The sequence below is a fragment of the Ptychodera flava genome, chromosome 9 (genome assembly GCF_041260155.1).
Source record: "Ptychodera flava strain L36383 chromosome 9, AS_Pfla_20210202, whole genome shotgun sequence".
Taxonomy (NCBI): Eukaryota; Metazoa; Hemichordata; class Enteropneusta; family Ptychoderidae; genus Ptychodera; species Ptychodera flava.
The window spans coordinates 24,213,782-24,227,114 of NC_091936.1; the positions used below are offsets into that span (position 1 = coordinate 24,213,782).

General features: G+C 41.1%; 1 protein-coding gene across 1 annotated transcript; it reads right to left on the reverse strand.

The window, feature by feature from the left end:
* Nucleotides 1-5,513: 5,513 nt before the first annotated feature.
* LOC139140445 (dickkopf-related protein 3-like) lies at nt 5,514-11,799 on the reverse strand. The gene is made up of 4 exons (XM_070709733.1): nt 11,508-11,799; nt 8,754-8,928; nt 6,426-6,624; nt 5,514-6,240 (listed from the first exon to the last, which is right to left on the reverse strand). The coding sequence occupies exons 1-4, from the start codon at nt 11,694-11,696 to the stop codon at nt 6,177-6,179; spliced, it is 627 nt and encodes a 208-aa protein (XP_070565834.1). The 5' UTR covers nt 11,697-11,799; the 3' UTR covers nt 5,514-6,176.
* Nucleotides 11,800-13,333: the final 1,534 nt, after the last annotated feature.

Sequence of the window (13,333 nt, forward strand, 5' to 3'; positions counted from 1 at the left end):
CCTTCGTCATAACACTATGGTGTCCCAATCCATACAATGTTCAAATTCCATTTTACACCTCAACATTTGTGTTCAGGTGTGTAAAATGAAATTTTGACTCGGGGGGTGGGGGACAGTAAAACAGAAAACAGCCATGGACCTGACAGCATACTATAACTTCTGAACCATGAAGATTTCGCAACGAGACTTCCACGGCGATACCATGGATCCCAACAAAGTAAAGCACACCTGTTGCTTGCTGCAGTTCCCGAGACCACAACTTTCCCCTGCGATTTTGGGTGGTTGAGAAAGGTGGCCCACCCCAAATCGCCGGGGAAAGTTTTGGGCTACGGAATTGTAGAAAACCTGTTGCCTGATGTAGTTCACCGATGATACGCGACAGTGCAGTTTTTTTTTTTTGGAGAGAGAGAGAGAGAGAGAGAGAGAGAGAGAGAGAGAGAGAGAGACCCAGAATTGTCTCAACGAAGCATTGTTTGCCTACATGGACAATATCCTACGGATTGATTACTCTGCAGCGGGCGAACATCTTGTTTTTGGTACGAACGTCCTTCAATTGTGCTCGGACACCATGCCAAGTGTGAAAACAAAACGTCCAGAGCAAGAGGGTCGATGACAGGAGTTGCATGTCGTGCAGCGTAAACAAAGTGAAACAGACAGACACGTCAGGTACAATTCTCAGGACACATGATTGGCACATTCCATCCTTCGGAAGATTTGAAAAAGAAGGGCGATTTCTCAAGCCCCTATCCAAGGTGGCGTCTTTGTCGAGTTTGTTATGCTTTTACCGACGCAATTTCTCACGCAAACACAGCACGCCTCGAACCTCCCAGGTCTGACGTCGATTGTTAGGTGTGACGTGACGGAGAGTTCGTGAGTTTGTTTGCAAGTGGGATTATCGCCACCCTTGGCGTGACGCGTGAGACACGTCAAAGGCGTAACAGTCAACATTCCAGGTAACACTCTATTGGTTTAACGGTTTACTGTGATTGATTGGTCGACCGACAATTAATTAATGGGCACTTCTATTTATTTAGATGGCCTGTCTGTTTGATTGATTGACCGTCTGGTCAAAGCCAGTAGAAGTCGAATTTTCTCCCCCTCGATTGTCTATGGTCTGACCGACAGGTTGCCTACTGTAGTTCTTCAGTGTCGTAAACGGTTTTCGACTGTCATTTATTTGGAAAAAGGAGTCACAAACATAAAGAAAGAATAATAACAGCCTAAAACGTCTCAAAACTGGAAAAGTGCGCGTTTAAAGAACAATTGGCAAAGTATTGCTTTACGCAAACAAGTGGCAAAACAAGCTGGGACACCTGTAGTGCGAAAGAACTATCACAGCGTGATCTTCAGGAAACTCTCTGTCGCATAACTTCTTCGCAGTCGTTGTAAATCACAGGCCTCTTTATGGCAACAGCTACTCGCTTACTGTCAAACAGGTTCGTGGAAGAGAAAGAAGCGCCGGCCGTTTGTTTAAAGGTGTTTCTTTACTCAGCATTTGCAGTTTTAAAAATGTTCAAGAGCTTGACTCTCGTTCCAGGAAAGATTTCGTTTTTAGACTCATATTTTTATACCTTTCTCTTGCAAGTTGACAATACGCTGATGTCGAAGGAGGATGCGCTCTTCACACCAAAATGTACGGAATCGATTTGGCCACCCACTGGCTTTGGACAGCGACAAAAAGCAATGTCGCTGGCTTTCAACACAGATAAAATAAATCTGTTTGCCAGTTCAAATCAATTGCACAGTTGAATTTGCAATTCGGATTCCAACTTCGAAAAGGTGCACGGCCGGCAACGCGACTGTCCTCATACAAACATAACGGACAGCTTTTCGCTCCATGAAACTTAGGTACCTTGTTTATTAACACAGACACAGACACACACAGACACACACATATATATATATATGTGTGTGTGTGCGTGTGTGTGTGTGTGTGTGTGTGTGTGTGTGTGTGTGTATAAAACTTGGTTGAAGCACACCTGCCACACCAGGTTGTTAGGTTTCAAACGCATTTATTGCATTTATTATACCTCAAACACAACGTTATATATATATATATATATATATATATATATATATATATATAATTATATATATATATATATATTTAAAAACTATCTACTGTTGATTGACCAATCAGAGTGCTCAATTCAGGGTGTTTTATTTATTCGTAAAGCCTTGGTCACCAAATTCCAGAAACGAATGACAGCGCCGTAGTAAAGTACTGTCCAATCAAAAGTGAACATGTCATATTCTGTAGACATCTGGTACGTTTTTTCCCTACTATTCAAAGTTGGTAACAAAGCAGAAACCAGCTGCAACACAAAATCTGCGGTGGTACAAACATAAACTAATGTGCCCTAGGGCATTTATAGGATGTTCCATTACATTGGAAGGCTATTTCACAAATAAAAGTTTTAATTCACATCCTAAACATGTTATATTGACAAAGGAGACGGTTGACGTAAACGCATTGAAAACGAAAATATAGTAGTTAGGGGTGATAGTTTCTAAGTCGGATAAAACCCTCGTACTCGGGCTCTTCTGGTATATACCCTACGATAAAATGTCTCGGCCTGCGGCCTCGACATTTTATCGTTGGGTTGGACTTTATATACCAGAAGAGCCCTCGTACTCGGGCTTTATCAGCTTTATCATATATATATATTATATATATATTATATATTATATATTATATATATAATATCTTATATATATTGTGTGGTGTGTGTGTGTGTGTGTGTGTGTGTGTGTGTGTCTACAGCTGCGTCTGTAGGCAAAATTTATGGGTCTAGAAATTCCTTCACTGCTAGAAAGTGACACCTTGACATGTCCTCAGCCGAGAGCAAAATGTGATTGACGAATTTGAAACTGACAGGGGAACTAATTTGAAGACGAGATAAGAGAATGTGATACATCCACACCACACAGCCTTGTGATGTGACACAGCACACGTTTCGCATACTGCAGATTTTCAACCTCGGTTTAACTGTCATGCATCAGTGGACATGCGCGATGCACTAATTGGAATCCAACTATTCGACCTATAAACACCAGAAACATGATGTTTGGGGTTTCGGAACATTTCTTGCAGCCGATAAGCACTTATGACGTTAAACAGGCATCGTTGCTGGTTGTCTGTCAAAAGCAATTAACATGTATTATGTTTACCTAAACGGTGCTTGGGGCTCCAGTGTAAAAAGTGCGGTGATTTACGAGGACGACATCGAAGAATAAATTTTGGAATCCGTTCTCTGCTTATTATTGGAAAAACTGAGTGAGCGGCCACCGCTCTCGTGAGATATTCGACGAGCTTTTCAAAAGAATTATGCTATCTATTAGTTTAAGACAGTACCATCGGTTGGCGCTGAAACATGCACAAATAGATCTCTCATGAAGTTTTTATTGTTTCGATGAAAATCGAGTATGAATATAAACTTGTCGCGCTCCCTCTCCGTTCGGTCACCGCGTCAAGATATGTATTATGGACTAGGGTAAGATGTCAGTATATAATAACTCCCTCATATTTTCTTTATTTCATAATAATGTCAAGCAGACGATTAAAGAGCATCGGTCAGTAGATTTAAACGTTTCTGCGTCAAAGCGCACTTTTTAAGGTTAAATACCCTAAGAAAACTTCAGGGAAACAATTTATCGGTCACTTTTTTAATGGCATGCTCCTTACATTTTTAAATGACGTTCATAATGGATGAGAACTACTAGGACATATAAGACTGCCTTCAATTTGTGTATGTCACCTGGATTCATCTGGTTCACGTGTCAGGATACAACTGAAGTTCTGCCCCAGAAGATTATATCTGAGGCTCAATGCAGAAAAAATCTTTTCAGTGCGCCATGGGGACAATGAAATATCAAAGTTTTCCAATACTCTTCTGGTTTACCGCTTGTGAGGCTCTTGGAATAAAAAACCTTTTTACCGTTTCAGTTATTTAGAAAATCTAAAAATTTTTATTTTTCCCCGTAAAGTTAACTCAGGGATGGCGGTCATTTTGAATATCAAATATTGGTAAATGTCAGGTAATTTGTTTTAAATTTCTAGTTCCGAACTTTGCACAGTGACGCCTGATTTGGTAAGAGAGTGGTTGAAAGATGCATTGAAGACAGTTTGAGCAAAAAGTTTATGTTTTTCACTTTTGAAGCGCGAACAACCTTAAGGTAACTAACTGTTCTTCTCAGTAGTTGTCACAAGTCTTTTCCGTTTGGACTGTACGACTGTAGGAAACAATCGTGCAAACGTTTGCACTGATTGAACCCCGGGACCAAAAACACCTGTACTAGAAGGAAGTACTGTTTTAGGGGTGAGCATCTGTCATTTTACTCAGATATCAGTGTTAGTGAAATGATAGTACAGCGAAAATGATCTTTTCCAGATTTTAATGGACACTTCTCAGTCCTAACTGTTGTTAGGTGCCTTTCGAGACGAGGGGACACATTCCTTTCTAAAACCTGAAAACAAATGCGACAAGTTAAGACATTGACGTCAGAACAAATTGTGAAAGCCAATGTAAAGTGGTTCTTATAGAAGGTCAGTCTTCGCGGAGTAAAGTTCGTCGTAGTTTAAGTTATTGAAGTCGAAAATCATAAACTAACTGGAAGAGTTGTCGATAAACGAACCTGCATACAGACAGAAACATATGGAAAGAGAGAGAATTCAATTGTTACTATTTCTTTTATCTATACTGCAAGGTTACTTGCGACACGTGAGGTATACTAATTGTGCCCGCGTAGTCAAAGCCACGTCATATATTGTTCATTTTGATAAGATGTTTCGTGGCACAGTGAAATCATAACACACAACGACTTTGTCTCCTTGACATACATTGATCATTTGACACCACCTGGTGGAATTTTCGCAGTAGAGGTACAAACGTGACTCCTACTCTATTCGAAAAATTTACGTCTAGTATTCCAAATGTCTTATTCTGTCTGTTTGAGTATAGGGTATGGGAGCGTAGAAGAGACTTAAATGGTGATTTCGAGATCAGATCGTTAATCTCAGTTCGTTGGTAATTCCTGATAAAACTTTGAATTCTCGATCACACACCTGTGGTGGGCTTGTGCACATTTGAAATACCCAATCTGTGGTCGTCGAAACAATTTTCTAGCGAAAATTTAATTTAAAAATTATATTTTTACTTTGAATACGCTATTACACTATATTTCATTGGCAGTGCTTTACGATATCTTTGTACGAACAAAATAAGATCATGCAATGGGGATTTGAAAATTTCTGCACAAATGGCTTGTTACCGCACGTTGCATAACGCTGTGGTATGTGAGTAGGGACATTTCGAGTGCACTAGAAAAACTTCTCTGATATCGTCGATTTGTTCACCAATGCATCATTGCCATGTAATGTCTGGGACTACAGTATCAGAAGTTTATCGTTTTTATACATCACAGAAATGATCCCATAAAACCATGACATCACAGAAAGATAATCAGCATGAGACCGTTATGGACACGATAAACACACTCGACAGAACCGCCAACCATTTTATATAAACATTTTTACCATTTATTTCTAAGCATTTCACAAGTGTAACAACCGACGAGGTCTACAACAGCTATGTACATATAGCAAAAGACGTTCACAGAACTCGATCAAGTGACTGATGGCTTTGCCAATCTTAAAGACGATTGCAACTTCTTTGTTCACGTTCATGTGATAGACTCCAAAACACAACGTAAATTTGTCGTCAAACCGAAATATTTAAACTGTACAGTTAATAAAATTCATATATACTTTGCAACTATTTGTCCCCATTTCTACATATTGATATCATTAATTATAATTTTAGCAATATTTACATTTACAAATCATATACAATATATTGTAAGGGATGTTATTATTTAAATATCGTTAAATAACGTTCTTTGAAATAATAACTATAACTGCTACAATGTTCACGAGAGTAAGCAGTATTTCTTTGAACGAAAGAGCTCTGGGCAGTAAATATCTCCAAAGAAATAATTGTAATGTCCGTGTTTTTCTTTCCTATCGTCCAATAAATATTCGATATAATCTCCTTTCCCGAGGATGAACACGGCAACACGAAGGACTTGCCGGAGTTGTCGAGCTGTACGTCACTTCCGGTGCTCATCTTTCATGTTTTCATCCGAGATCTTCGTGATGCTATTCCAGCATTGCCTGTTCACGTGAAAGCGTGGCATCGCATTTGATCGAAGTCGGTCCAGTACCTCCATTCCAACTCATCGCTGAAAACGGGAAGAGAACACAAAAATATACATCATCAGATCACAATTTTTGAATATGGAAGTTTCAACTTAACCGTATCTATCGTAGTATTACATACATACATACATACATACATACATACATACATACATACATACATACATGTACAATGTTATTAGATATTGATGTGACTAGAAATACTTACGATGACTCATCAAGCGGTGTTCTCATGCAAACAAGCCCTTCTTCGCAGGGACATATAGTGTTTATGGTGTACTCCATGCCTCCTTCGGGAACATAGCATTTAGCTCCCACTTTCAGTTTTGCCTTGCAGATGGATTCACCATGTTGCCTTGCACAGCACATCTCAGGGCTACAGTCACGGTCGTGTTTGCACCTTGCACCTGAAGCCGAAGTTAAAATGTAATTATTCAAATGGGCAATTATTTTTATGATTAAATTAAACGCAAATATTTTGCCGCTGTATTCTAATGAATTCCCGTTTCTCTGCGTGTAGAGATAAGAAACCCTGCGAATTTATGCTGTGTTATAAAAGCATATCTTCTCTTAATTTCAGTTACCGTCATTTCAAATTTACATCAAACACAGTTCGGAAAACCATTCACGTGACCCAGTTACATTACATCGTGACAGACGCCGGTATTTGAGACAGAGTTTAACGTTGGCGCGGCCAACGGCGAGATAGAATTATTCTCGGTGAAGAAACTGAAATTCGTGTTTTGTAATCCTTTTTCCACGACATGCATACATTGTAAATTACTCCTACTGGAAGGGAAAGAAATGTATTTTGTAACTTTTTAAAGATTGAGTCACGTTATTATCGTCTGCGTACTATTCTTGGATTCTTTCCAGACAAGCTGCTTATTCCGCTCTGTCTTGTGACTAATACTTCCTCGCGATAGTCAAATTACACCAACTTAAAATTACGCTTCTATATCCTATTTTGGGTCCCAATAATTGAATTAGATTCTCTGCATAGTGAGTGGCGTCTCGCGCTTTCTTCGAGATGTCGGGACTGAAAGTCTTTTCGTTAACATTTTTCTGCCGGCGAATGTGAAGTCACGTCAAATAAAATTGAGGTAGATTGTCGGTTTTATCGACCAAAATCGAATCAACGTAAACTTTTGCTTCGGTGTATTCCGATGTAATTTTTTTGTTAAAGTTTGCTCTTTTGGAAAAGTAATGGAGCGATGAGAACTCAAAAAAGATTCAACATTTTAACCCTATAATTCCTGAAAACTGCGACCACCGTGAGAAAAAATTAGAAGGATGCCGAGAGAATGAGAGTTCTTTCTGAGTTGGATTTCAGTCGGGATGTTAACCCATGGAATCGGAGATCTCAAATTCTCAATGCATCCAGCGATGTAATAATTAGACTATTTCATTGGAGTGAGTCATGGGTCTCAGAAACCAGATTAACGGCCACTCTAATCCCTGAAAGTGGCACTTTGGGTTGCTTTGCATAATTTCAATCCGGATTTTATTGGATAACTCTGTCATAAAATTTATGTGCGGGGTGTCTTGCCCGGTCATACGTAAAATTTACGTTCACCAATTTGCATGATTCGCTTCACTTTGTGTGGGCAGACTAGTTTGATTGACGGGTTGTTTTACCTGGTGCTTCTTAAAAAGTTTTGCACGACATGTGCACTCGACAACTGTTTATACTTGTAAATTTCAACGCATTCACCGGGAACTCTTGTGAATTTTTCAAGAGCGGTTAATTAGAGGTTTATTTCTAGTCTGTTTCTGTTTGTTTTGTAAGAATGATAGAGCCATGTGTCGAGAGGACCACCGCAGCTGACCACCACCATTTCAACGGTGACAATCACTCAATCGTCTGCACAGGTGTGCCCTCTCGACATGTCAACATCTATTAAGGTGGTTTTTGATAGTGTCCCATCCTGACAATGGTGTTTTGCTCCGTGCTCAGCTAAGACAATGCCAAATGAGCGCCTGTGTTATTTGGAGAGACGAGAAGGGCCCACCGCGAAACCAAATTGATTAAATTCTAAGAAACATTTTGTTAGAAGTCGTTTTATCACCGGAGGAATACAGATTCCACGATTTGTCGAGGTCATTCCCTCATTGGAAGGGTTTTATTCGCTCATAGCGGTATATTCTTACGAGAACGTGAGCGGAAGCTTTTTTTACTGGATTAGGCGAAACCGTTAAACTTCGCATAAAAGCGGATTTTAAAAACGGTTTAGTGTGATTGGAATTCGAAGACTGTCTTTTTAGGTGATACTCAACTTCAAATGTCTCGCTAGAGACAAGCTCCTACCGAGGAAACTTTCCAAACCAAGTCAAAATGATGCAGGCCGCGCGTGTGTGGTTTCCCTGTAGACTGCTTTATAGGATAGAAAGATGGCAAGAAGCTGGCTTAATTGGAAGATGATTAGGTTTACTGAACGACATTTGACGCCGTTGTTGGCAGATTTATCTTTTATTCATGTGATTATCCGTGTTTCGATGTTAATGGGAGTGTCTCCATTGCCAAAACTTAACTCACCCATTGAGCCCGGTTTGAATGCCTTAACACATTTTCCAAACATGCAGTCGTGTCCCTTTTGGCAATGTCCGTCCCTCCTGCACGGTTCGTTGACTCTCTTATGGTAGCGGCAATTACCGTAGTGTCTATCACAGAATCGTCCTCGGCCACACGACTTGTCATTCGTACACGGAGGCTGGAAAACAGAACAAATCGAATCAGTTAAAACGCGATTATCAAGTCATAAAAATCACGCTATATCATAATCAAATCACTGCTGCTCGTCTGAACGGTCGTCCCACCAGTGGTGTAATTTTGTAAACAACTTATAACCGTTTGTAAGTTCGCGTGCACGGAAACTAATGTTCGTTCATACCATCATAAAGTATACTAGGGCCAAGGGACAACGGCCTTCCAAATAACGAAAGCGATCCAGCCGCGATGAAACGAGTATTATCTATCTTTCTGTCCGTCAGTCTGTATGTCTGTCTATATATGTCACGGTCCCTCCACTCGGCTACCTGTATGGTTGGATATCTATCTATCTATCTATCTATCTATCTATCTATCTATCTATCTATCTATCTATCTATCTATCTATCTATCTATCTATCTGTCTGTCTGTCTGTCTGTCTGTCTATCTATCTATCTACCTATCCAGCCATCCATCCATCCACCCTCTTGTCCATCCATCCATCCATCCATCCATCCACCCACCCACCCAACCACCCATCCATCCATCCATCCATCCATCCATCCATCCATCTATCTATCCATCCATCCATCTATCTATCTATCTATCTATCTATCTATCTATCTATCTATCTATCTATCTATCTATCTATCTATCTATCTATCTATCTATCTATCTATCTATCTATCTATCTATCTGTCTGTCTATCTATTAGTTCATGTATTTGATAGATCAATAGATTGATTGGTTTACAGGGACAGAGTGTAAATGACCCGTTTAAGCTCTCCTGAACCTAGGAATATGACTATGTATGTAGGCCGTTATCAGTATTGCATTTCATACATTATGGACACCCAGAGTTGTTGAATGAAAGATCCTTCCAGTCACTGTAAAAGTGTTGCCAAGACTGTCCCAAGAGGAAATAGGGGATGAAAACAAATAAATGCGAGATCAACAAAACTCAGGATCACCTTTCCTGGGTTTTCTGTTTTATTTATTTTGGCTGGGTTACTGTCATTCCAAACCCCATGGTAGCGGATCCTGACTCCTCAGATGGAAGGCCAAATTTAATATATAAAAAACGATATTGGTTGTGAACTATGCACTAAACACGATCCCTGTTGTTAAACGAGCGCTGATGAACGCCGAGTGTAATTTCATTCGGTGGTCTCTGCTGGCTCCCTGGTTTGATGTTTATTGGCATCGAGTGACAAGTCCCAGGTTGCCGTATTTGACATGCCTCTGTTGAGACTGACTGCGAGACTGACACATGACAAGCTACTTTCTGAGCGGGTTGCCATGCCAACCAATTAGAGTGGCACCCCCGAGGACAACAAATCCACGTCGGTGAAACAAATACGTGAAATGTAAGAAGTCCTCTCTTCCGAACAGGTTTTACGTTGCTGTGGTAGGTGGTCTTCCCTGTTTTATCTCGTATCCACATCGGCTTAGGTTTGACCTGACGAGTTGACTTGAAGACCGGAAGAGGTCTTGTCAGATTTAACACTTTCGATGTTCACGCTCCACGGAGCCGACCGCCTGGCCGCTGGGCAAGACAGTCTCTTGCTCACTGCCGATGCCGACGCATGACTGTGTGCGGCCTTTGGTGTGTATAGCCTTGGCGAGTCAGTCGACGACAGAAACACACCAGATGAAGACTTTAGCGCAGCTGAAACCACAGACAGTAGTGCAATCTGGTGGTGTAAATGACTTTTAACGAAACAAACCTTGAAACCTGGACAGGTTTCAACCGTCCGGCTGCGAACGAGTTAACTTGCTGAACACATTTTTTGCGGTTTCGGTTCACCGCTTTCCTTGTCATGATACGAGGAGATTTAGCCTACCGAAGAAAGCAGGGTGGATCGAATCAATTTGAAAGTGTTAAGGATTAACGGCGGGGAGCCATGCCTTCGAAATTGCTATGCATTACAATAAGAGCGAGAGGTTTTTCGCTTTCCACGCTCGAGTCTCTTCCAACTTAAGACTTTCCTAACCACGGATTAAAGAGAATTGGTGAATCAGTAGCCGCCGAAAATACATCAGGGTTATTTCTAGTTTTTATGATCTGCCTGTAAGCCATGGTCGTACTAGTTGTGTTGTTTTTTCGCGAGTGCGTAATGCGGTAGCTAAACAATTAAAATTCCAGCTCACTACGACGTCCGGCGCTACACGGTACTTAACCGAATTCAACCTGTCATTTGATTTGATAGACAACTCAGGAAAAATGTCTTCGCCGTACATAAGCCATGCCGAATGACATCACATCAACGTCTCTGGATTTAGAGACCAAGTGGATCCGTCGTTACTGAAATGTCACCTGCGAAGTTTGCGCTTTTCGGTCGTCATGAAAATCTTGCATCGATGTGCAGCTCAGATCAATTTGTCGCGAGCATGGGTCGTCTCCTGGGAGGAGCAGTAATTATCTGGCCACTCACATGTATATACGTGATATGAGCGCAACAAAAAGCACGTGTCGAGATATCAACGCAACGCTAGTCTCACTGTGTTGACATGCACTCCCTGTATTTAAAAAGAACGAAAGCTAAACTATTGAAGGGAGGTAGAATTTTTTTCCAACTCACCTCAATTACTCGAGTTTCGTTTGACGCTGAGTTTCTAACTCTTTGTAGATTCCTTGGGTGATTTGACATGTCAGGGCTGTTTTCCGACGATGGCGGGTAGGGACCGCTCCACATCCAGCTCCAAATGTACGCTTCGCTCACCGCTGTGACTGCCAGAAACAGGAGGACAACTTTGAGCGTGTTTGCCATGGTTTCGAAGCGGAAGAAAAAGCGCAACGCTATCTCGAGGTGCGGGAGTCGCTCGAAAACTGCTCTTGAACACACGGTGGCTCTCGTGCGAATGGCCTGCAACAATTGACGGCGATAATGCGGTAGCTGTTTTTACTGGCAACACAATGGCAATAACGAAGATTGGCAGCCGTCAATGTGCCAATTAACTTATTAACCAATCATGTACGGAGTATAGACGAATTGCCATCAATCATTGCCATCATTAGCGTCCGATTGTTGATGCTTGTAATCACCGGGGCGTGGAGGTATAGTTAAAGGAGCGCAACTTGAAAATCTCTGTTTTTCAGAATCCGTAAAAAAATTCTTGCGATTCGCGAGTGGACAAATTTTCCAAACATGCTGTTTACGCTCGGAGCATTTGATATTCTACCGCCCCCGATAAATGGCGTAGATGAGCCAGAACGGTTTTCGGTAACATTTACGGTATTTAATCGTCAATAGGTTCATATCCCATTGTGGGGGTACCTTTCCGTCGATCACCTCTCCGTAACTGGCAAGAACGCGCAACGCAGCCTAATACGTGTGGACATTATTGAGTAAAAACCCCATTGTATTGCTTTGTGATGGTACACTGAATACAACCCCTCCCATCCCGTCCCATGCATTCAAGAACCATTGTAAACAAGCACGTCGACAATATGTGTTCATTAACTTCTAAAACGCTCATACACACCAAAAACTAACAGCGGGGAACAAGGGGGCCCAGCAGCCCACAAATCACTGCAAGTCTGTAATTAGACCATTTAGGGGATGGTTTAACGCTCTCGGCTGTTTGCACCAGCTCGGTTTAAGCTCTTCATGCGTGGCTTCACTGCATGCGCTGGTGTGAAGGAATTTATCACTGAAATAGTTCTTAACTTGATTATTTACCTCCTACGTCAGAGTCGAGACGAAACTTCGCAGTCTTGAAAGTGCATTTTGAGAGGGTGTGAAAAGTGGAAAGACGGTAAAATGCACATTAAATACCAAGTCACTATTCAAAGCAACTGAGCGTGGCACCAGCAATTATTGGTATTGCATGCACCAGGACGCCTGTGTATAGATGTTATGTTACTTGAATAAAAGTGTTTGCCGAATTAAAAACTTTAAAAAACGTCTTCTAAGAGACTGACAGCCAGGAACAGACAAAGACGGAAGACTTAGACAAAGAACCAATGACAGAAACGGAGACAGAGACAGATAGTGACAAGAGACAGACAACGAGGAAGATGGAGAGCGTGCTTTCGGAAAAATGTGTTGACAATCTTACGGCCAGAAGAGACAGCCGAGGTGAAGACCTAAGTAACGACGAGGAGGTGCAGATGCCAGAACACCAGATACAGAAAGATAGGCAGACTCAGATACAGAGAGATGTGCAGGCAGGCCCAGATACAAACAGATAGGCAAGAAGGTTGGATGGACAGGCGACCCGGTGAATCATAAAGAGATAGATAGATAGATAGATAGATAGATAGATAGATAGATAGATAGATAGATAGATAGATAAATATACATTCATACACATACACACACACACACACACACACACACACACACACACACACACATAATATATATATATATATATATATATATATATATATATATATATATAT